This window comes from Phlebotomus argentipes, unplaced genomic scaffold (assembly GCF_947086385.1).
Source record: "Phlebotomus argentipes unplaced genomic scaffold, Phlebotomus argentipes genome assembly contig_5, whole genome shotgun sequence".
Classification (NCBI taxonomy): domain Eukaryota; kingdom Metazoa; phylum Arthropoda; class Insecta; order Diptera; family Psychodidae; genus Phlebotomus; species Phlebotomus argentipes.
Window position 1 is genome coordinate 11,675,861 of NW_026776165.1, and position 23,815 is coordinate 11,699,675.

Genomic DNA, 23,815 nt, shown 5'->3' on the forward strand with positions numbered 1-23,815 from the left:
TCTTTCGAGAATTTGTGTCTTTTCTAATGATTTTTTTCAAATATAATATAAATTTCACGAAAATGCTATTATTAATGAAGAGCAAGAGGAAGAGAGAGAGAGAGAGAAAAGAGTTTTCAATAAATTTCTGGTGAATTGATAACACATCTTTTGAGGTAAGAAGAATCCTTTTAGTCTTTGCTTTGGTTTTTACTGTACAAATCCACAATCTTCCTTGCTTGCTCCACTCCAGACGCAAAGGCACCGTGTGCGGTGGAGAAGTACTTCGTGTGGCATGCTTCGCCGGCGAGGAAGACAGCAGGATGGCTGGGCATGTTGAGGAAGGGAAGAGGATCTGTGAGGCAGCACTCATCTCTGAGGAGGCACTTGGAGACACTGGTGAAGCTGTAGGCGCCACGGATGAAGGGATCGTGGCTCCAGCGCGTGATGAAGAAGCTGCTAGGCGATGGCACGTTCTTGCCGGTGAATTTCCTCAGCAGATCCGAACACGCGTGGAGGACAGTGTCTTCGGGAAAAGTCTCCATTTGCACAGCTCCTGCGCCACCAATCCAGCCCACAAGGGTGTTCGGACAGCCCGGCTTCAGGAGATCAAAGCCAGTGAAGTGCCTCGTCCAGGAGTCAGTCTGCTGTGGCTGGAAGATGAACTGAACACCCTCCCAGTCGTCATCCCACCAGGGAGTGTCGTATTTCAGGTAAATTTTGTTGATTGTGCCAAAACCGAAGGCATTTATCAGGCGTTGCAGCGAGAGTGGCAACTGAGGGTGAAAGAGTGTGTCCATTGAGGCCTTCAGGACGCCCAGGGAGAATGTCACGATGCAGTGTCTCGCCCTGAACATCCTGCCGTCGAGGGTCTCCACGCAAACCTTATATCTTCCATCCTCCAGATTCTCGCCGTAATTGATCTTCACGACTTCGCAGTTCAACTCCAACTGTTGCGATGGCACTCGTGACACCAGGGCCGAGATGAGCTTCCCAAAACCATTCCGGAAGTTTATGTGGGTCTGGCAGGATTCACCGTTGAAAGAATACTGTCCCCAATCGCGCGCAGAGACTTCGCTCAACGCCAGACACGCATTGTCAATGACCTGGAAGCGAATGTGCCACTCCAGCAACAATCTCGCATCATCTCTGCGCTCAGGCGCAATCGTTGGCATCACGCGCTCCTCAAAATTCACCCTCAAGTATTCCTCAACGGACAATCCTCGGGCATCCTCCGGATTCTGTGCGTGGAACAAACGCTCGCACTCCTCCAGAATCGCCCCAATCTTGAAGTCAATCATCTGCACGAAGAAATCCTCCAACACACTTCCATCCTCCTTCGCATAGACTCCCAATCCCTCATCGCTGAGCTCTTGCGACAGACAATCGATCGCCTCAGCCTCGGAATACAGTTGATTCTGCTTGCCGTGCAGCCACTGAGCGCCAGCCTCAACCGCCACCTTGTCACACTTGGCGCGATTATCGAGTGCCAGAGATTCCATCGGCACAGTCCGGATGCGACCGCCAGGCTGACTCTTGCCCTCGATCAGTCGGGTCCGGAATCCCGCCTTCTGCAGCGCCAGAGTCGCCCCAATCCCGGCCAATCCCGCCCCCAACACTATTACATCATCCTCGATGTGGCACTCTTCCGCAGGCCTACAAAGAAGACAATGCATTACAACGCGTCCTGGCTGACAACATTTGTTGCAAAAGGTGATCAAATGGACTTTCTAAGCCTTCCCAATTGGATTTCAATCTTCCAACAGCGCAATTGCGCTGTGGAATATTTACGTCAATTATTAAGTATAATATCAAATAAAAACTTATGAGAAACAACTGATTGTACTGAAAAAGTCTGCAAGGTTAACGATAAAAGACTTTTATTAGAGACATCAACTCTCACACAACAAAGCGATAATTTTCGCATAATTAAAAAAAAATCCAGAATAACGATCATCTCCGGTTAATTTAAATGCGAACCAAGGGAAGAACCACTGTTTTTTGGGGGAGGAGAATTAATTAAATTCTAAAGGTGAGCAGTTGGCCTATAAGAGAAATTTAGAGAAACATTTTCAACAAAAAAGAAAACCCATGCAAAAATTGTGACAAAAAAAGTCAAAACTCACTTTCTGTACAAACTCGTGAGCCTCTCGGCTTCTCGCCACCCAGACTCGATGGCTCCGTGCACGGTGGAGTAATAGTGAGGATGCGTAGCTTCGCCGGCAAAGCAAACCACAGGTTTTCCCACAGAGTTCGTCAGAGGCTTGGCCAAATCATCCGGACAGGTGTTGAGCAAGTCTGTGGTGATTGAGCGGAACGTGTAGGAGCCCCTGAAGTTGGGATTGCTGAACCATTGAGATCTAAAGAAGGGGAAGGAAAATTGAATAAAATCCGGGAACCGTTGTGGCAGAGATTTTTCCACAAATACCTTCGAATCGCCTTCGGTTCTGGAATGTTTCTTTTCAGGAACTTCTTCAGGAGAAACATCACGCCACGCTTCACATTCTCATCAGTGTCCCTCTCCATTTTCCTGGCTTTCACGCCAGATATCCAGCCACAGAGGACATTCGGCTGATAGTCCACGACGTAGAATCCGAACACGTCCTCAAGCCAGTCCATCATTTCGGACTTGCGCAACTCCTCGAGATCCGCCTTGTGCCAGAGCAGTGCGAATCCCAGCCATTTTCGCGCCCAGAAAGGCTCCTCGAACTCCACGAATATCTTGTCCACCGATCCAATGCTCAGTCCCTCGATGGCGTTCCGCTTCACGGGCGGCAGCGGTGGCGTGAACATGGTATGGTAGTTCTCCTTGAGGACGCCCAAGGATGCGGTCAGGATCACGTGGTCTGCGGTGTAGGAAGTGCCGTCCTGACACTTGATCACCACACACGGATCGATCTGCTCGTTGCTCCAAGAGATATTGGTCACCGTCTTGCGCAACTGCACGTGGGATTCAATGGGAATGCCATCGGTGATGAGATCCAGCACTGTCCGGTAGCCCTTGTCGCGCCAATTCAGCAGACGCTCACCTTCGCAGTCCCAGTACTCCAAGTAGCCTCTGGCTGACGTGTCGAACCACGTGTCAGAGGCTTCAATAGAGTTCTCGTACTTGTGGAAGAAGTCCAGAAATTGCTCAGCCACCACCGGATCCACATTCTCGTAGGCATCATCCTTCAGGCACTCCTTATATCTGCAAAAAAGCACCCAGGGTTTAGAGTGCGCTACTCTTTGCGGAAGCTCCGAAGCAATTTATCTCACTTATTGACAATGAAGGATCCCAGCGAACCGTCATGCTTGGCAATCTCCTCCTTGTACAGCTCCACAGTGGACACCGCCAAGGCCATCAGCAGATCTGCCGTGTCGTCATCGATTTTCCTGCCATTGGACTGGATCAGGTGTGTCCTGTCGTACTGATATTCTGCCACTTCCAGCAAATTCTTCCGCGATGCCATCTCGAAGACCACATTGTTCTTCTCGCCATGACACCACTGCGCTCCCAGATCCACCACATTGTTCCCGAACGGCTCAGTGCAGATCCTGCCGCCGATGCGACTCTCCGCTTCCAGGATCAGCACATTCGTGAATTTGTCCTTCAACAGGCGACTGGCGGCCGAGATGCCGGACGCTCCGGCGCCAATGATCACAATTCTCGAGTTCATCTTCTTCTGCTGAATTTCACCACCTTGCCCGGGCACTTATATAACACCACTAAGACTAGATTAGCAGATAACAACACTGATAAGAAGACAAGGCGCGGATATATGCAAAATAAAGCTCCGTCGCTACGCACAATCGCCCTTGATAATGAGGTAGGAAAATTACATTATATTTTGACAAGCACATTGACCGGCCGGCAGTGACGGCGTAGACAAAGATAGCAGTGTCTGAAATTATTTCCCTTCTGTCGATTCAATCGAGGGCAATTTTCTGAAAAAAAAAACCAATTACCATTGTCATTTGTGATTGTTAAAATTCACGATGATTATTTCATTTTCACTGCATTGCAGTTTTATCGCGATATTTCCACGCCACTGCTTTTTCCTTTAAACACGATCACTGCGCTCTCTGTGAGATTTCTGTGCATTTGCTTTGACACTTTGAGCGAAAACAAAAACATTGTGGGTGGAAAACACAAAATGAGAAATAATCTCGATTTTTACACGGTGAAGGAGAGGATTTTCCTCGTGAAGACATTCTACAAGAATGACAGTGATGCAAAGTGCGTGAAGAGTAAGTATTTACTGGAATACGGAGCCACAATCGATGGGCCGACGGAGGAACTTATTTTTGAAGTCATTAATCTGTTTGAGGAAACTGGCAGCGTCCGGGAGATTCCAGAGCAGAAGGTAAGACTGCGGTGGCTTTCATATATCTGCGTTGGGTGCTAATGATGAGTGTCTTTCAGGTGTCACTCGACGATCCGTTCGGTGACAGCGGACTTTTGTGTGAAATCAAGGTTGAAGCACCGGAAATCAAGACTGAGGATGTAGATTACACTCAGGATTCTCATGGTGTGGATGACAATGTGTTCCACACGGAAGACAGTGAACATAAGCGGGTGCAAAAGGAAAAAACATCCACCATGCGAAGAAATAGGGTAAGGATAAAAGGCGGCGGGGGAGAATTTGCCTGTGACATTTGCAAGCAGACCAGCAAGACGATTCGTGGCATCAGAATCCACATGGCTCGTCATGCCACCGAGAGGCTGTCCTGCAAGTATTGCCAGGAGACTTTCCCGTCCAAGTTCCAGCTGAAGCGGCACAGAGCGGAGATGCACAAGAAGGCGCCGAAAGTCAAGGCGCCAGTCCAGTGTCCGCTGTGCCCCAAGACATTCCGAGAGGCGAACAACATGCGCAAGCACCTGCCAGTGCACTCGGACAAGAAGGATGCGGTGTGTGAGGTGTGTGGCAATGCCTACAAGAGCAAGCACACGCTGCGCATCCACATGAGACTGCACACTGGAGAGGAGCCCTTCAAGTGTGACTACCAAGGCTGCGGCCGCACGTTCAGGAGCCAGGGCTCCTTCATTATCCACAAGCGGAGCCACACGGACGAGAGACCCTATCCGTGTCCGCACTGCGGCAAGGGATTCAAGGACCGCGGCAACCTGAGGGCACACATCCGAGTGCACACGGGCGAGAATCCCTACAAATGCGAATTGTGCGGCAAGGAAACGAAACAGAAGCAAAATCTGCAGAGCCACATGATCCATTACCACAAAATATACGGCAGTAAATAAAGTCGTGACGGCACGGGTCTGATCACTGATCTTCTTTTTCATTTTGCACCCATCTTCTAATAAAAATCTTCCTGAAAGTGTTGGTAAAAACAGTAAACAAATACGCATTTTTTCAAATGGTTCTTGTGGTGAACTGCAAAAGTCACGCACAAATGGTGAATTGTATTCAAGTGGTGAGTATTTCCTTCGTTCAGTTGCTGTGTTTTGTTTGGGATCGCATGCCTTTGGGGTAAATCTTGATTTTCCTTCGAATAACAGCGCAAAATATATAAATTCGCAAGTAAGAAGACTCTTTATTTGTAATTCAATGCAATTGCTATGTAACTTTCATGTTATATTGCAGATTAAGGGAGAAATTGAGGAAAAATAAGAATCTAACCTCAATTGGCAGCGCGATGAAGATGAAAAAAGAGGAGACAGTCGATGAGGATGCTCTGGAGAGCTTCAGAAGTCTCCTGACGGCTGAGAAAAGGACGGCCGACGCTGACCAGTCAGACGATGAAATCAATCCACGAGCTCACCGACAGCTCTTGTCGGCTATTGAGAGAATTGATCGGACGCAACATATTAAAGCTCCCACGAGGACAGAAGTGTCTGGGAAGGAGTCAGAGTTTCATGTGGTCAAGTCGAAGGGTGTCGTGGATCGTAATGAGAAATTGACATTCCACCAATTGAAGAATGTGCCTAGGAAAACGAGTGAGAACGTGGCGAGGGACTTGAAAAAGCTCAGTCGATCGAAGAAGCGATTGGCCAAGCCTCTGGAGAAGCCTGTGGCGGAGCGGATTGCTCGAGGGATTGCTTATGAGAAGGCACGCGTTCAGTTGGATCGCTGGGAAGCGGTGGTGCAGAAGAATCGCTTCGACGATTGCCTGGTTTTCCCTCAAAAGAGCGCCGATGAGGTTACAATTCACGATGCTTCCCAGGAGAAGACGTCCTCATATCGAATCAAGTCTGATCTGATGCTAGAGCTGGAGGCCTTGGAGGCCAGAAGACCAGGAAAGGTGGCTGAAGTGGTGAAACTAGTTGAAGAACAGAATCTGTCGAAGAAAGAACTCGTGGCGCAGCAGAAGGAAATGGCCAGATTGCGTCGGAAGGAGTCTTATGAGATTGAGAAGGCACGCAGGCAGAATAAGATCAAGAGCAAGAAGTATCACAAGGTTCTGAAGAAGGACAGAATCAAGAAGCAGTTGGCGGAGTTCGAAAAGCTGCAGAAAAGTGATCCTGAAGAGGCGCTGAGACGCTTAGAATTGATTGAGAGGAATCGCGTGGCTGAGAGATCTCATCTCAGGCACAGGAACACGGGAGCCTGGGCGAAGAGTCTCCAGGTTCGTGCGAAATACGACAAGGATGCGAGGAAGGATTTGTCAGAACAGCTGGCAATTGGGCGCGAGTTAAAGCAACAGAAGCAATTTGAGGAGTCCGAGGACACTGACCAGGAGACTTCGGAGAAGGAGGTGGAGAAAGATGAGGATTACGATCCATTCGATCCATGGAAGGCCAAGAAGGAGACTTCTGAGGAGGATTCTGTGAATTACAGAAAATACTGGACAGTGAGGAATGATAATGAGCAGAAGAGGAAGGAATTTGAAGCTATGGAAGTGACTGACAAAGGACTCTCGTGGACTGTGGAGGATATACAGGAAGGTGAAGTACAGCTGAGTACAGTATGTCTTCCTCCGGAGAGGAAGAAGTCCGGCCGGAAGCTTGCAAAGTTCAAGAAGAGGTCCATTGATGAGATGTTTGATTCTGCTGAGCAGAAAATGACACAGAAAGTGGCGAAGAAACTGAAGAATCTTCAGAAGAAAACCGTGAAATCCAATCGAACGGTGAAGAAGAGTGCCAAGAATAGAGATCATTTGAATTTGGGGCTCAAGAAAACAGCTCAGCGTCCGGAAATTGATGAGGCTCTCAGTGAATCAACGAGAAAAGAAACTGAAGACACTGAAATTTTTGCGAATCTTAGCAAGATCATCTCTTCGAGTGCTGAAAAGGACAAGGAAATCGAACCTGACAACTTCGCAACGGTGAAGCCTAAGATTCTGCGAACTGCCCTGCCGGATGGTGTTTTTCATGGGGAGGAGGAAGATGAGATTGGCAATGGGAAGCTTTCTCTTATGGAAGCAATTGAAGATGAAGACATTTTCACGGATTTCTCACGTGAGAAAAGCGACCAGATTGCCACTGATCAGCCACAGGATATCGACATGACGCTGCCGGGTTGGGGCTCATGGACTGGTCAGGGTGTGAAGAAGCCGCAGAAGCGGATGATGCTGAAATTCCCGAAGAATCTTCCCAGGAAGGATTCAAAGAAGGATTCCGTGATCATCAATGAGATTGTGAGCGACAGGACGAAGCAGCATCTGGTCAGGGACTTGCCGTTCCCCTTCACCAGTGTCAAGGACTTCGAGGCGTCCATCCGGGCGCCGGTGGGTAGGACTTTTGTGCCGGAAACTGCTCATCGTGTGCTGACGAAGCCGAGCGTTGTGACGAAGATGGGCACAATAATTGAGCCAATGGACGAGAAATTCCTCATGGAGGGTCAGAAGCCGCAGAGGGTGAAGAGCAAGACGGACAGGAGGATTGAGAAGATTCCAGAAATGCCGAAGATTGAGTAAAGTAAAATTTTATTGTTGCAATAAAAGGACCGTTGAATTCAAATGTGTTAGTATCCCTTGGCGATGGAAGCGCTCCGTGGCGGTGACATTTGTAGACAGAGAATGTCAGTGAGTGGTGGAATTTCCATGGTGCGTATTTTCCTGGAAAATCAGTAGGAAAAATAGTAGAATTTGGGAATAAAAAGTGTCTGCGGCGTGTTGCGATGGTGATGGACATGTGAGGGAAGCCACATGCCGTCAGAGTGGAGTATGGGGCGCAACTATGGATGACCAATCACACGGTGGTCAGCTTCCTCCTCCCAGCGTCCGCGTGAAGAGGAAGTGCATGCGAAACTTGGAGAATCATCTCGAGAAGATCGTTGTCTTCTACGGCGTGAAGCTCCTCGAGGCGCCCGCCGAGGATGGCGAGGCCCCGTGGGTGACACTGCAAGTCGTGCCAGCCGACGCGGGAAGTGGCATTGACATTCCCGAAGTCACGAAGCGCGTCCAGGTGAGCCATTCCCTCTCTATTTTCCCCCAATTGTGGTGAGGAATTGCGCCTCCCAAAAGTCTGAACAGATTTCCAGAGCGAGAGACGTGATTCCGTGAGTCAGAGCGCGGAAATGTTGATAGAATCTCATAATGTTGCTGACCCGGATGTTGAGATTCTGATGGCGCTAGAAATGTTCGGCTTGTCTTCCAACTGGCCAAAGATTAGATTCGTGTTGTCTCGAGGGCATGAAAAATAATGTGATTCCAAGAATTTCATCTCAACTTCCTCGTGGCGATTCTGAAGAGCGCAGAAAGAAGAGCTTGACTGTGACCGAACACCCAAACACAGTCAAGACAGCAGAGGAGGGTTTTTTAACCCTTTACTGCAACACTGATTTGAGAAGAGTAGGAATAATTTCTTGCTGCTTGATTTTTAAGAAACCACGTCTTTAGGAACTCTCCATAGAGTTGTTCACTGAAGAATTAAAAAACATTTCATTTTTGTCCCATTTTGGGTGCATTTTTCCAATGAAGCGTTAACTGTCCTGTGTTTCGTGGCACTCTGGTGCGCTTGAAGAGTGGGCGGCTTGTGGTATTTATTTCTTTTCTCTCTCTCTCTCTATATATATATATATATAAGAAATTATATTGGTTTTATTGTGATGCTCTCATCATTGATATTTGACACATCTTTTGTTGTTCAGCGTATTCTTTATGGTTCACGTGCACAGGAACAAGTCATGCCGCCGTCGAATGGTGATTGCTGAGGAAAAATATTTAGCATTGAGATAGGAGAGAATGTTGCTCCCTCGCTTTATGGCCTAGACTTGAGGCCGAAAAATGGTTGAGGCTTTTTGGGTTTGGAAAAATATATCGGCGAATAGATCGTCAGCTTCCAGTCAATTTTGTCAGATTATTCTCACATCGAGATGACATCATGTTTTTGTGTCTAAGCAATTTATTCAGCAACTCTGGCTATCTTGTGTTTGTTTCTCCTTTTCTCGCCGTTTATGATATTTCTTCTTTTTGCTGGCTCACATCAGAAGGTGGTTGTATTTTTGTCATGAGATTTGAGGCTGTGTTTCAATCGTGGCGAAATTTGCATAAATTTTGCGCCTCCAAAGTTTGTCGATTTTCAGTTTCTCTCTCTTTCTTTTCTTGGTTGCGCTCTTTGTGCGGATTGCAATTTGAGAAAATGCGATGATGAAGAAGAAACAAAAAGGCGCGCGATGAGTTGCGAGGAGGATTTCTCAATTAATGACCAGACAGAGGTTTAAGTGAAGATGAAAAAGAGCTCAATTTCTTCTACACACTTTGCCATTGATTGAGCCGGACTTTGTGATTCCGGGAGTGGAGAAAGAGAGTTGCTCTCTTTCTCTCATGTTCACGAATAATAATAATAATGGGAAGGCGAAGAAGAAGGGAAAAAATGTTGAACAAGAAGAAGAAGAAGAAAATGTTGAATAATCGTGAAACAATGAAACAAGAGGGACTTTCTAAATATCACCCGAAACGACTCGAAAAGTGATCTTTTTTCACATTAGAAAAGATGCGTCTACAGATATTGTAAGCTGTGCAATAGCAATGAAAACTATGGAGCTTGAGGAGAGACTCGAATCATCGGAGTTTTGTATCGCAATTGCCTTCAATGTTTATTATTTCTATGTTCTCTTCACCGCAAGTTCCGTCATCGTCTTCGATGTGTACAACATCTCTTGGGTAATTTTTAATCTCTCTCACTCTCCCAGAAGGCCAGAGAGACTCCGCGACATACATTTCACTTCACGATCTGTGTGAGTCTTTCCGCCTTGCTCGCACGGTGTGTTGGTGGCCCAAAAGAAGAAACCCGGAAATCCTGAAGTTTTCGTTTCACGTTTTGACCACTTTGCTTGCCTCTGTGTGTCGGTGGTATTTTGATTGGGTATTTCACGAATGATTTTTTTCTTACCTCCTCTTATAGAACAATTCTCGTGCTTGAATATTGCCTCAGCACAAAGTGCTGAGAGATGCCAGGTGATTTTGTACACGCGGAATGTGTGTTTATGTCATTGTTCATATCGCCATCGAAAAAGGTGCTAAAGACTTCTTTTTTCTCCATCTCCTAAATTACTGGATGCACACGTAATTATTATCAGCCATTGAACCGGTTCTTCGTCACAATAATGCCAATGCTAATATGCTCCATTGGAGGGAATAATTATGATTTGATTAATTATAATATTGAGGATGTTGTCATCAAAGGTAAAGTGCTAATTGTGTGCATTTTCTCATCAATTAGTTCAATAACTGGTGTAATAAGACAAATATAAACCACACTTACACAACATACAATTTCTGGGTGATTTGCACAAATGAGAGCATCACTTTAGCCTCATCTGGATTGTCTTAAATTGAATGATGCAATAGTGAACAGGAATAGAATCACTCTTCACGGAGATTTACGGTAACATTTCTTAGAGAAAGAGGGAGAGAGAGAGAGAGATTTAGAATTGATCGCTGCCTTTTGGGGTTGTTTTGTAGTAAAAAAAAAAAAATTTTTCATACAGAAATAAAGTTTGAAGCTAAAGTAACGACAAATGGTTGTTATATTGCTATTATTATTGAATATGTAAATGGAATTATATTGAATATATTGATGAAATATATAGGATAATAGGGGATTAAAATCCATTTTCTCATTCCTATATAATTCCTTTTGCACATAAATTAGCTTCTTGAGTACTCTTTTCCCCACTTGTGATGCTGAAGTGAATTGGGTCACCGGAGTGAATTTCTGTGTTGGCTGCACAATATCGGAGGAATTATATTTCTCTCCTCTTGGCAATTTTGTCAAAGGTTCTGGAATATTTTGATTGCAATCGATTTTTTGTACATGTGATGCAGCTGACAATTTCCATTGCAAATCTCGTTCATCTCTCTTTTATTAAACTCCTTTTTGCATAGGTACTTCTTTTTTCTTTTAAATCCCATTAACACTCAGGGTTATTAGCTTTTATCTTTCATTCTCGATATGATGATTGAGTTGGGTGTGTGTTGTGTGTAATCAGAAAATTTCGCCATGTGTCCAATTAAAGGTGATTTTATGCAGAGTCAGTGAGTGTTTTTCCATTTGCCTCAACGATGGAGGGACGAGTTTGTGGGATGCCATTGAAAATTAGTGACTTTCACAATTGAATGTGCGGTTTGTGATGCTTGGGATTCCTGATTTGTTTGTTACATGCTCTGCTTGTGTGCCTGTATGTGTGTGTTTGCGAATTTTCACATTTCCCCGAAGCTTCCTCCCTTTGGTCAATTAATGGACTTTCAGTTGAATTTATCGGTGACAGGTTTGGAATATTTCCTCGTGTGTGCCACACTATAAATTTTATCGTGAAACATCGCGCACTATCACATCGATTAGCGGCACACAGAGGTGGAATTATAGTGGTTTAGACACCTGGTTCTCTCTACCCGGATCTCTCGGAGCCATTGAAGAATCTCCCATGCCTCTAATACTGCACATATGATGATCAGTATGTACAAGAAAGGTGTGTATATAACGCATGGAACAGAGGCGGAGAGATATACTAATTTACACGCGCTCAAGAGAGAGACTATGAGCACTTCTTCAGAATGTGTATTTATTTATTCTTCCTTCTCGGCTCCGGCATGATCTTTTCTTTCTTTTTTTTCAATAATGGGGTCGTTGAAATGATCGAAATTATGAAAAATATAATAGCACACAATTATCTCCCATGAAACTATAAATGTGGTAAATTGGATGAGTCAATAGAAAAGGAAAATCATAACTTTCTTGCCCTTCTTCCTTGATTGTTGAAATGAAAATATCTCCTTTGATATGCTCTTTGAATTCATGCAATTGCAATTATAATTTATTTAATATCGCACACTCTTATTGGTGGAAATTGCTTGAAAGTTTCACCTTTGACGTCCCTCTGGGTCCATAAATGCTCTCTTTCATATCACCACAGACCATGAGTGTTATCTAAAAATATGTTTCCTTTTAGCCCTGAAATGCTATGCAATATTGAATTGTGGATGTGGAAGCAAAATGCGGAAGGAAATATTAATAAAATGCTGCAACAGAGCTTTTACAGGACAATGTTGTGGAATACTTTGCCTTTAGGTGCTTTGCAGAAGTGTGCGCGGAAAATTGCAATTACCTTAGCCTCATTTGCTGGATGATGTCTTCCTCAACTTCTTATTCCGCCAATGGTTGTGTATGAGAGATGAAAACAGAATGACCATATTGAGACATAGAAAGAACGGAGAAACCGGACTTTCCGGATGTCGAGTGACGTGCGATAACAATTGACCTGTGTTGAGCTTTGTTGTTCCTCATAAATGCATGTAAACATCCACCATATACATATATGGTGCATTCACTCTTCCTCCCGCTTCGCCAGCAGACAGCCAGAGAGGGTGAAAGCCCCCTCGAGATTGAGGTTGATGTATTTTTTGCATTGCAACCTCTTAATTATTCACATCTCTCACCGTCATCTCGCAGAGATGAGAAAATCCTCCCTTTGTCTGGGCTGATATGAGTGAGGCTTTCCCATCTACTGTGCGGTGCATCGTTTAATTGGAGACTCTATAAACTCCATCCATGGAGTTACACTGAAAGTATTGCTCAGCTTGCTGATTTCTGTGCATTTTAGAAATTGAAAGATGGAGTGTGTGAAGCCACGCCTACTCGAGAGCTTCGCCCAGTTTCATTGCAAAAGTTCAAGCACAAGGCGTTGAAGAAATTCTGTAAAATTGTGACCTTTCTTGTGAGACAACCTAATAGTCAACCAGGTGTTTGACTTTGAGTATGAATTTTTGAAAAACCCGACACTGGAACAAGGTGGGTTTTTCGCGAAGAAATTTTTACATAAGTGTGGCAATTAAGTTAATGAGAAGTGCCTTGAGATAATTTGCCACTTTCGTGCGTGTGTGTCACCGCGTGAAAAAGGGGTTCTCATCTTGTCTGGCCAGAAATAGAGGTGGGAGAGGTGACTATTGTCAAAAGATGCTGCCGCGAAGCGTGTATTGAAAGGTGACTAAAAATAGCTAAATTCCGGTTGTGGTCCAGAAGAAGAAACGAAGAATCGCGCACGCTAAACAGTGTGTAGAAGAGAGAATTGCTTTGGGGGCTTCTTCAGGAGATTTATATCAAAGTGATTTCTGGCATTGAATTTTAATAATGATCTCCGCGAAAAGTCATGTTGTGGCGCTCTTGCGTCAATTCAATGATGAGATGATGCTCAATGATAAAGTTAAATGACCTTATCAAGATGCTGGACAAGTGGGTGTTTCGCACAAGAAGTTCCAAAGTTTGCTGTAAAAACATTTTAATTTAATTTGTTGCTCAACTTTGTCAACTAAGTTCAAAGTTGTCTCCTGTGTGTGTAAGTGTGAAACCCTATGATTCATTCTTCAGCGCAATAATTTTAATTAGGGCGTATGATGTGAAATGATGAGAAAAGTTTCGCTGAATAGAGTGTGGAAATGGGTGGGAAAAATATATTTGAATTCTTCTTAGAATTCGGGAAATAATATATAGTGAATTTAGACTCAATCGAATTGGGCATTCATGCACAGAGTCGATGTTAACTTTAATCCCCAGCGTCAATTGAGAGCATTTTCGTGAGAAAGTGCGCGGGAAAACCTTAGCTGAAATTGTATTTCTGGTGAAATCCGGAAATGCCAGACAATCGTCATTAATTTCATTCATTTTGTATGTGAAAAATGATGGTGAAGTGTGAATTCTCTGTAAACATAGACTCCTGAAAACATTCCTATGATTTGATCAATCCAACTCGAGTTGTTTCACTGAAGAAAGAATGAGAGAGAGAGAGAAAGCAGTGGTGCAATTTAATATCGACTGCAGAAGTTTGGTCAGTGCGAGTCTTACAAATTTAATTTGGTCAGTATATGCACTCTGAAACCATAATTTTTGCTTAGAATTCAATAGAAATTACAAATAAGGAGTAAAATGTGATCTGAAATAAGGGCAAATCAGAGCTTTATTATTCTATGTCAATAGTTAAACACTGTTTTATGCTTCTTTCTTGCCTAATTGTCTCAATGCAATACAAAAAAGCGCCTCTTTGTGACTTTTGTTGTGCGATATTTTTGCAATAATATGTGCGGAAGGTGCGGAACTTTGCACTCTGCAGAGTTTGATGGCTCGTCTTGTTTCTCCTCAGAGTCACTCCCGCGATCTTGGGAAATGATATTCAAGTGGCTCTGCCGGATTTTGAGCCGTGTAGTGTGTGCTTTGGAATGAAAGAGTTCACAAGTACAGTATAGAGAATCTTGTTGGGAAGCTCTCGTGATTTCCACCTGCGTAGTTTTCTCCCTGAGTCGCTCACCTGTGTTTGTGTGTTGGTGCGATGGTCCGGTGTGTGCGCGAGTGCATGAGAGTGGAATGGCAAAATGTGTGGTGGATTGAAGAGGAAGTGGCTTTCGGTGGGTATTATGAGTGAAATCTGGCAGTGGCTGGCAATTTGATGAGCACGATGAACAGTTGCTTCTCACCTCTTGTCGTGGCAAGATGACTGTGGTGTCTCATTAGTGAGAGAATACATTGGTGTAACTGACGAATTGATATAGTCACTGGGACATTACAAGATAATAAATGTTGAGAGAGAAAAGTGATAAAAAGTGCACGGAGAGACTTGACATAGATATAACTAAGAATTTTATTTGCAATTAATTAAATTTCATGATTTAGGGAAATTCTGCTGAGACTGATTTTAAAAGTAATAAATAATAAACAAAATATTTTACCTTTAAAAGATCTTTTTTAAATATGAAGTTTCTTCTCGAGTTCCTCTGAGTTTGTGTTTGTGACAAATTTTCCCAAATGCTTTAGCATTTTTTTTTATCATTGAGCATTTGAGTTCTTTTGTGAAGGAAAAAAACAGAAAGAAATTAAAGTAGACAGTGTTGTGAAGACTCTTATTTTGCTTGGCAAATAAGAAGGCAAAGAGAAAAGATATTGAGTGAAAGCACTTGTTGGCGCGCGTGATTTCATTAAGGGAGAGAGAGAGAGAGATTTTCCAGGCGTGAAAAAAGAGTGCGTGCTTGCTTTATGAGTGAGAAAATCCATCGAGATATCACCCTCGAGAGACTGTGTCGTATACACTTTTTGGGCTGTCTGGTGTTGGTATTCAAATGAAACACACGACGGTGTTTGGCTCAATGAAATTTGGATTAATGGAGCGAGTGCCCGGATCTTGAAGCGGATGTAGAGAGTCGATGTCATTCATAATCTCTCTCTTGCTCTTTCATCTTTCTGGCGTACGTCTTGTTCACTCGCACAGAGTGCCTCGTCGGTGATTGTGAATAGAGATTTACCAAAAAGACAACAAAAAAAAGTTTAGACAAAACTGTTCGTTATCTTAGCTAATTTTCCCAACATCAATTTGTGCTGTGCTTTAGTGTATTTTTTTTTGTATTTCGTGGGTGAAAAGAAAAATATTGCAAGGAGACTCTCAAACTTATACTATATTTCTTCTGACGGACCCTGTTTAGCATATCACTGTTGATTATGCATAAAATACTCATCAGGCGTTCGAGTGATAAGGTAATTTTATGGAATACTTAAGACTGTATTTTTCCCCTTCACCAATAACTCCAGGTTGAAAGTTATGAACTTTCTACCATATCGAAATTAATGTGCTGTGTTGGATTCCGTCATGGGGAATATTATGTCTGGCCTTAGAATATTATCTTTATTTATTGCCAGTATTGATGTGAGAGAAATATTCAAGGTATTCCTCACAGTATATTATATGACTATAGCGGAGAATGGGGCAAATGTGGAGAGTCATGTGGAGGATCTGCAATCAAAGTTGAAATAAATCTCTCAAAGGGGTTATTTTTCTTAAATCCATGCAATAAATTCCACTAGCCTCTAGTGAAAAATACAAATGTGTGTTCAAATTTATTCCACTTTTCCCTAGAATGTTTTCCATTCTGCCAAGACAGTGAGAGGGAGAGAGAGAAAAGCGTGAAAAAACAGTTTGTAGATATGTTGAAACGCAAGACACGCGCGAAAGTGACATTCGAAAGCGGATCTTAATACTCGTAAAATATGTCTAACAATCTCCACCAGAGTGAATTGCCTAATCTTTGCCACTTGCGCCAACTCACATTTGGCATTCACTAATTCCACATACACATGCTCCCCCCCCACCACCACCACCCTCTATCCTGGCCAGACGTCTCATGATCGACGTCATTGGGTTCACATCGATTGTGTTGCCTTTTTTCCCCTCAATTCACACACTGACGATCGTGTGTGGTTTCTCGTGACGAATTGACCGAGTGTAGGCGCGGAAATCTCAATTTTCTCCCAGTATTTCGCGGATGAGAAGGCAAATTGGCGATTAAGCGTCAAAGCATTTCAGGTAATTTTCAGCATATGATCAAATAGTTGCAATAATTCTATCACATGTATCAATCCTTTGCGCTTTTTCAATTTCTGCCACACAAATCCTCTTCACTCACCATTTCCCAGGTGGAGGATGCGCCATATTGAGTAGTGAGAAAATTAATTTTCTTCTTTGTCACCTTTTCCCTCGTCTCAATGATGAGAAGACAAGACGACGACGACGATGATGATGATGATGATGATGATGTGTGCAAAAAAGCGTCTCCGGAGACGTGAATAATTTGATTTACAGAATTGTATAATTTGAATGATGAAAAAAGCATGGCAAAAACGATAAATACTGACGTCAATTGATGATAGAAATTATGTCCACATATATACATATTAGTTATTTCGTGATTTGGTGTTTGTACACTTTTTAATGGAATAATTATACAATTCCTGCGAAATTTTCTGTGTCTCTGCTGATCTGACTGTGTGGAAGAGTTGTTCTCAACGGTGAATGCTCTTAATTAACTGATGAATCTCTGATGTGAAATATGCTTGAATGGGATACAGTGGCAAAGGATGAGGAGAGTTCTCTATTTCACAGAGTACAGCTCATTCAACAAAGCTTTCAAAGGATTCACATAGTGAGTGAGTGCATTTAGTAACGCCACGGGATCCCTGGAAATCATATTTGCTGCGTCAAACAAACAAACAAACAAATGATGCATTTGGATATTGCGTGAAAACGTATCACAAAGATCAATCAATTTCCCCCACTCTTTCTCTCTCTCTCTCTGCTTGACACTTTGATGTTGTATTTTACCATGATATCAATTTAATTAAACAACTTCCAAAGCAGCTTCACGCATTGCAATCTAATTATGCAATGGGATAATATTTTAATATAGAGCTTAATGAGAACTATAAAGGGATGGAAATATATACATTAAATTAATAAAGTGATATTCCTAAATGCAATTTTGTGGAATTGTGTCCATGCTAAATATCAAGCAATCAAGATGTCCTTTTACAGACTCACAAAGCAAAGTAATCACTGAGAATCTTAATACTTCGTTTTCACATTTACTGTTGCTCAACATTTGCAATCTAAGTTTGTTCCGAATTTCCTTCTTCCGGTCTTGTTTCAAGTCTATTTTGGTTGGTATCTTGGATATTAGAGATTTCAAGATATTCAACTTCTTGTTTGCCTCAGATTCAGAAAGTGATTTTTATGGCATTTTCATAGTAATTCTCATCAAAATATATTGCTATTCTCAACTATCTTATTCCAATCTGAACAATGACCTAAAAAAGGCGGTATATTTAAAATTTGTGTTGACTCTAATGGTCGTTGTCCAATTGAATTGGTAATTTTGAAGAATTATACTCAACTGCGTGATGATCGTCATGTGCATTGTGGTGTGTTCTGGGCCGAATGACGTGCAATGTTCTCGGAGAATTGATTTCTCCAGACATGCAATTCCCGTTATCATGAACGCGGCGTTGCTCAGATGAATTAAATGTTGGCAAAAAGGTGGCGAGAGGTGATGTGTGTAAAAATCTAACTGCTTCGCAAATGTGTGCAAAGTGCAAATAACACAGAGTGAATGTACTTCCGGTTGAATTATCATTTTATCTCGTGTATGTGCAATTATAAATAGCAAAATGTTCTTAGTAATCCGCACTGAATTCTGAAAATTCTCGTAAAAATGCATTGTTTACATTGACTTGAGCAGTGAGAGAGAGTTACCCTTGACGTGTGTCATCTTTGGACTTAGTCATTGGATTTCTCGATGGGGATTTACTGCGCCGAAAAAGACGTTGCCCTTGAATGTAATGTATAAAACTGGGTTTTTTAGCATATTCTGAATTGGTTTTCGCCAAAACGCACTTGGATCAACAATATTCATCAAAGATATATTGTTGATCTACATTTTTTCCTTCAATTGTGCGCCACTGAGTGCTGGATAAATTGATTGATTGACTGGTTATGAAAGCATTTTTCACTGTTATTGCCATGTAATTCAATTCTGTTGTCCATCGTCGCCAGAGTTGTGAATATTGATTGAATTATACGTGGAATTGCGACAGCGACGGAATGTCTCTGCGTGATGTGGGAGAAACTTTGCAATAAAAACAATATAGGAGAAGATAATTTCTTTCCACCGTCACAGAATGCTTGTTTGTTAGTTTAAAATAATATCAATAAAGTTATACCTCTGCAGAGAGTTTTTTTTTTAAATACTATATTTGTGCGCTTATAAGGAACTGTAATAAGACTCTTTCAGGCGTGCTTTATTGTGTTTGGTTTCCTAGCAAATTAATTAATAACTTCTACATGGAGAGTTGAGTAACTATAGCAAGGTTTCATGTTGCCAGGAGAGAATCCATAGTTTGCATATTTGGAAAGAGTGTGGTAATTAGTTTGTTGGAAATAATACTGTGAAAGCAATCTCTATGAGATCGCCATGAGATGCTCTTTGCATGGGCAAAAGTGTGCTTAACTTCAAAATACTGAAACAACACAGACTTAGCTGATATTCAAGGTATTTTTTTGCGCCCACTTCAGAGGACTTAATGCGATTTGAAACTGAATTTCCAAGTAAAAATGCAGTGCGTGGGCGGAAAAAGGTATTTTTCCTTGTCAATTTGTCCATATAATTGATATGGAAAGTGCTCTCAACACATGTACATGATGTGTTTTTCACTCACGGTGCTTGAAATTGAATTTGAGGATGCAGGAAATCCTGCCATATAGCATGTGAGGGTAAATATGAGACTGCAACAAGTGGTTATTTGAGCAGAATGTTTTCTTTTTTTCTGGCGTTTGAGCAAGTATTGACATTTCAGCAATTTATATCAGTTGGCTGCTTGTTTGTTTATGCGAAATCCATTGAGTTTGCATAAATGCAGGGAAGAGCAAACAAAACGGAGCGGAGCGAATGTTTGTTAATCCTGGTCTAAAGCTGGTTTTTAGTCATTTTGCTAATGGAAATTTGCAACTTTGATGAAAGAAGAGGAATTCTTCTATCTATAGACTGTTCATTATGCTAATATTTTCATCCTGTTCTCGATGTGGGGGTGGAAAACGGAATCGCACCCACTCCATTTCGCTTTGAGGGCAATTTTTCCAATATGTCTGAGCTGAAGATTACTTTGAGAACAGATTTTCGTCAAACTTTTCCTCGGTGAAAGGCACTTTTGCTAAGCTCTCGTGTTTTTTTCTTCTTCCGTTTGCAGCACTACATTGAATCACTGTGCATCGCCGAGGCTGAGGATAGCAGCTACGATTCCGACTGCGAGGTCGATGACGCGCATCAGCAAGTGTCGCGGACGACGAGTGACACGCTGGGCCAGGAGTTTGCTGAGTATGTGAGCAGTGGCGCTCCGGAACGCTCGCCGGGCTACACGGCGCGCGTGGAGTTTGCACTGAAGCTGGGCTACACTGAGCGCCTCGTGCAGGCGGCGTTGGCACGCCTGGGCCCCAATCCGGCGCAGAATGAACTGCTGGCGGAGCTGATCAAGCTGGGCGCGCTGCACGGCACGAAGAGCGGGGATTTCGCGGCGGAGGCGCAGCAGCATGTGGAGTGCGTGTCGCCCACGGGCGCTGCGGCGCCGCCACCGCCAGAGGTGACGGAGGATTCAAATGAACTGAGACCCATCGTGGTCGATGGCAGCAATGTAGCCATGAGTCATGGGAACAAGCAGGTGTTCTCCTGCCGGGGCATTAAGCTGTGCGTAGACTGGTTCAGGAATCGTGGCCACAAGGACATCACAGTGTTCGTGCCCAAGTGGCGCAAGGAGGCCTCACGGCCTGATCATCCCATTCGCGATCAGGAGATCCTCAATGAGCTGGAGCGCGAGAGGATGCTGGTGTTCACACCGTCGCGTCTCATCGGCGGCAAGAGGATGGTCTGCTATGATGATCGATACATTCTCAAGGTGAGAGAGTGACTTGACATAGTCACTTGTGTCCAGCAAGTGTTTATCAACATTGGCTTTGTCTTCTTTTGCAGTTGGCTGCAGAGATTGATGGAATTGTGGTGTCAAATGATAACTATCGCGATCTCGGGCAGGAGAGTTCGGAGTTCAAGAAGGTGTCCGAAGAGCGCGTGCTGATGTATTCCTTTGTGAATGATCGCTTCATGCCACCGGATGATCCATTGGGACGAACCGGTCCGACTTTGGAGAACTTCCTTAGGATTCAGCCAAAGTAAGTGGACAATATTGATAGTCGTCCAGCAATCGTTCACTAACTCCTATGTGTTGTCTTTTACAGAAAAGGTGAACCTCCGCCTCCTTGTCCGTATGGCAAGAAGTGCACGTATGGCAACAAGTGCAAGTACAATCATCCCGAGCGGGGTTCTGGACCACAGAAGTCTGTCACGGAGCGCCTGTCTGAATATGCGGCGCGTCACTTGCCGGTGCGTCCTGGGGAGAATCGTCAACCGGTGCAGGGCAAGTCGCTGAGTGTGCCGCTGAGCAGTAGTGGTGAAACTAGTCCCGTGGGTGGTGCGCGCAAGCCGCTCAGTCGTACGCGCTCCAGTGTGTCTGAGGGTCCTGCCATGGCGGCGCAATTTGGCGTAATGGAGCAACAGCCGCAGGGGAGTTCGCAGATGCCATACGCGGCGGCGCCTAGTCACTCATGGGATCCCGCCAATTTTCCCAAGTCACACAGTATTGAAAATCTGCAGCAACAGCACTTTCCGCAGATGTGGGTGCGACAGGGTGCGCCGGCCAGCAAGGATGATGGCGATAGTGTGAATCTGCACAGGAAGCTCCAGAGGCAACTGACACTGAATCCGGCCGGATGTGACCCGAGAATCTATCAAATTCAGCGAATGGGCGGCCTTTGTTCGCCTACGAGTCAACAGCAGCCTAGCCATGCACAGCATCGTCCTGTCGCGCCATCCCTCAGCGGACCACGCACGCCGCATTGTCCGACGCAGTGGGATTTGCATCAGGTGAGATACGCAGTTTACCACCCTTTTACGTGATGCATTTTTGCTGACTGTCTTTCTGTCTTTCTCCTTAGAATGTCACGCGAAACGCTTCCGCGCCTGATCCTGCTCGACCGTGGCACGGAGGACCGCCGCCAGCGTCGTCTTCGGAGCCCCATTTGTGGTCACAGCAGCAGCAGCAGCAGCGTAGGATTCCCGTTGGGCCGCCGCAGGCCTCAACGGCTGTGGACCAGCGTCGCCGACTGCACTACCATCTGGCCAGCATCTTCCCCGAGGAGCAGGTGAAGATCGTGATGCAGATGTATCCGGATGAGACGAATCCGCAGAAGATTTGCGCTGCCATTCTCAATATGTTCCCCAAGATGTAAATGCGCGCGCGTGTGTTGAATTGTCGTGCAGATTCTCAATGTGTGTGTGTGTGTGTGTTCGTTGCACATTTCTGGCAGAATTCCCTTCACGCGGGAATTTCCATTGCGCGGAGATGAATGCTTGACGTGAGATTTATCTTGTTTTCCCAACACGCACAAAAATCGATGGCTTCTGAAAGTGTAGTTTTGTTCTACTGAGTGTGTTTATTAAGTCTCGGTGTTTCTCGATTATATCGGGTGAAACAGGAAGAGAGAAGGATTGAAATGGGCATGAGAGAAAGCAGAAGAGTAAAATGTAGAAAAGTGCGTTGGAATTTTCAATAGTGATTTTCTATTGACGATTTTATTCTTTGTTTAGAGTAACAACAATTTTTTTTTGTACTGTAACTTCATATTGGAGTAAGTTTGTAAGTGCTGTTTTTGTTGTTGTTTGTTTCTATTTCTCAAAATCTTCATCACAGACAGAGCGAAAGAGAGAGAAAAAGAAGTGAGAAGAAATAAGATGAAATGAGAAATTTGTGCAGTGTTTGTTTCTCTTACAATTTTTATTAATTATTAAATAGATGTTTTCTCCATATTTTTTCCAATTCAATTTAATTTCCGATTTTCTGCTTTGGACTCTCGATAAAGAAAGAGAAAAAAATGCCACTTAGAGAGGAAAAACCAACACTGATATAAAAGAAAGTTAACACATAAAAAAAGTGCAGCAGCTTTTGACTTATATACATTTTTAACTGTTATTCTAGATAGATTTATTGTACTGATTGTGTAGGGAAAGTGGAAAAAAGGGATGGACGTGAGTCAGGAGGTTGGCAGAATCCGTAAGAGGAGAAAGAGAGAGTTATTGAAATTGAAGCCCAGTTTGAAATGCTGCTTTTTCCCCACAAAAAAAAGATGGAATGAATTGAAGATGTATATTTAAATTTATCCTGTCAGCCTAAGTGTCAAGTTGACAATGATTTGATTCTTTTTAAAACAAAAAAAAACATTTCCGTTGATTGTGTATTTAAATGGAATATATATATATATATAAAAATGATGTTAAGACAATTTGTAGAAGAATTTTTGACTTTAGGAATGTCGCAAAGGCGATGATCAATGATTAAATGGCCAGAACAAAGAAAAAAAAGTGTATAAGAGAAAATTCAAGATGTGATCTTGATAGATAAACTCCAATAATGTTACTTATAAATGTCTCTCAGAGAAAGGATAAATAGAGAAAATTTGTTGATTTTCCTTGTATGAGATTCACACATGAAAAAAAGAAGCATAAAATATTGACGTGACATTGATGTGAACAGTAAGTGTATAACATTTCTTAGTGTTAAGCCCTCAAATTGTTTGATACTGTGTATCAAGTTCCTCGTTTGTGTCTCTTGCTTTCTTCCACACAAATCAAATGAAGATCACTTCCATCGTCCGTCATTCCTCGACTGCATGTTCCTTTCCTGTCCAGCATCTCTTCCCATTTTACAACCAAGTAAAATCACTCAATTGAGTGACTCTTAGAGGAGTTTTTCTCTCCCATAATGTTGTTGATTTCCTGTGTTGATTGAGTGGAGAAAGAAGTTGAACAGATAAACGAGAAGTGAATTGTCAGCAGAGATATTTTCACTGGATGAGGAAAGAAAGGGAGAGAGAGAGAGAGAGAAAAAGTTGCAAGGAAATTATATGTGGAAAGTAGGAGAAAGGATATAAATGAAAATAAATAAAATCAGATACATGGAACAATGCTATGCATGAAACATTATATGATGTTGTAAGATATAAAATATCGAAAATATATGTAATATTAAGTGTTAAAGACGCCG

At 43.2% G+C, this 23,815-nt stretch overlaps 4 protein-coding genes across 4 annotated transcripts; 3 read left to right on the top strand and 1 right to left on the bottom strand.

Annotated features, from left to right (window-relative positions):
* Positions 1–28: 28 nt before the first annotated feature.
* LOC132256244 (spermine oxidase-like) lies at positions 29–3,848 on the bottom strand. Its single transcript, XM_059752539.1, has 4 exons — positions 3,238–3,848; positions 2,408–3,169; positions 2,106–2,339; positions 29–1,635 (listed from the first exon to the last, which is right to left on the bottom strand). Exons 1-4 carry the CDS (start codon positions 3,636–3,638, stop codon positions 171–173), a joined length of 2,862 nt encoding a protein of 953 aa, XP_059608522.1. The 5' UTR covers positions 3,639–3,848; the 3' UTR covers positions 29–170.
* A 151-nt stretch (positions 3,849–3,999) lies between these two features.
* LOC132256020 (zinc finger protein 836-like) lies at positions 4,000–5,228 on the top strand. The gene is made up of 2 exons (XM_059752199.1): positions 4,000–4,325; positions 4,385–5,228. Exons 1-2 carry the CDS (start codon positions 4,116–4,118, stop codon positions 5,216–5,218), a joined length of 1,044 nt encoding a protein of 347 aa, XP_059608182.1. The 5' UTR covers positions 4,000–4,115; the 3' UTR covers positions 5,219–5,228.
* A 164-nt stretch (positions 5,229–5,392) lies between these two features.
* Positions 5,393–7,860, top strand: LOC132255565 (U3 small nucleolar RNA-associated protein 14 homolog A). Its single transcript, XM_059751654.1, has 2 exons — positions 5,393–5,498; positions 5,562–7,860. Exon 2 carries the CDS (start codon positions 5,614–5,616, stop codon positions 7,831–7,833), a length of 2,220 nt encoding a protein of 739 aa, XP_059607637.1. The 5' UTR covers positions 5,393–5,498; positions 5,562–5,613; the 3' UTR covers positions 7,834–7,860.
* A 50-nt stretch (positions 7,861–7,910) lies between these two features.
* On the top strand, positions 7,911–23,677 carry LOC132265991 (probable ribonuclease ZC3H12D). The gene is made up of 5 exons (XM_059766806.1): positions 7,911–8,323; positions 19,916–20,617; positions 20,692–20,888; positions 20,955–21,639; positions 21,711–23,677. Exons 1-5 carry the CDS (start codon positions 8,096–8,098, stop codon positions 22,002–22,004), a joined length of 2,106 nt encoding a protein of 701 aa, XP_059622789.1. The 5' UTR covers positions 7,911–8,095; the 3' UTR covers positions 22,005–23,677.
* Positions 23,678–23,815: the final 138 nt, after the last annotated feature.

Excerpts from the sequence above, each read along its gene's own strand:
- LOC132256020 (XM_059752199.1), top strand. The coding sequence starts at position 4,116 with ATGAGAAATAATCTCGATTTTTACACGGTGAAGGAGAGGATTTTCCTC. Across the intron at positions 4,326-4,384 it reads GGGAGATTCCAGAGCAGAAG|GTGTCACTCGACGATCCGTT; the intron begins GTAAGACTGCGG and ends AGTGTCTTTCAG.
- LOC132265991 (XM_059766806.1), top strand. The coding sequence starts at position 8,096 with ATGGATGACCAATCACACGGTGGTCAGCTTCCTCCTCCCAGCGTCCGC. Across the intron at positions 8,324-19,915 it reads AAGTCACGAAGCGCGTCCAG|CACTACATTGAATCACTGTG; the intron begins GTGAGCCATTCC and ends TTCCGTTTGCAG. Across the intron at positions 21,640-21,710 it reads CGCAGTGGGATTTGCATCAG|AATGTCACGCGAAACGCTTC; the intron begins GTGAGATACGCA and ends CTTTCTCCTTAG.
- LOC132256244 (XM_059752539.1), bottom strand. The coding sequence starts at position 3,638 with ATGAACTCGAGAATTGTGATCATTGGCGCCGGAGCGTCCGGCATCTCG. Across the intron at positions 3,170-3,237 it reads GGATCCTTCATTGTCAATAA|ATATAAGGAGTGCCTGAAGG; the intron begins GTGAGATAAATT and ends GCTTTTTTGCAG. Across the intron at positions 2,340-2,407 it reads GAACCGAAGGCGATTCGAAG|ATCTCAATGGTTCAGCAATC; the intron begins GTATTTGTGGAA and ends CCCCTTCTTTAG.
- LOC132255565 (XM_059751654.1), top strand. The coding sequence starts at position 5,614 with ATGAAGATGAAAAAAGAGGAGACAGTCGATGAGGATGCTCTGGAGAGC.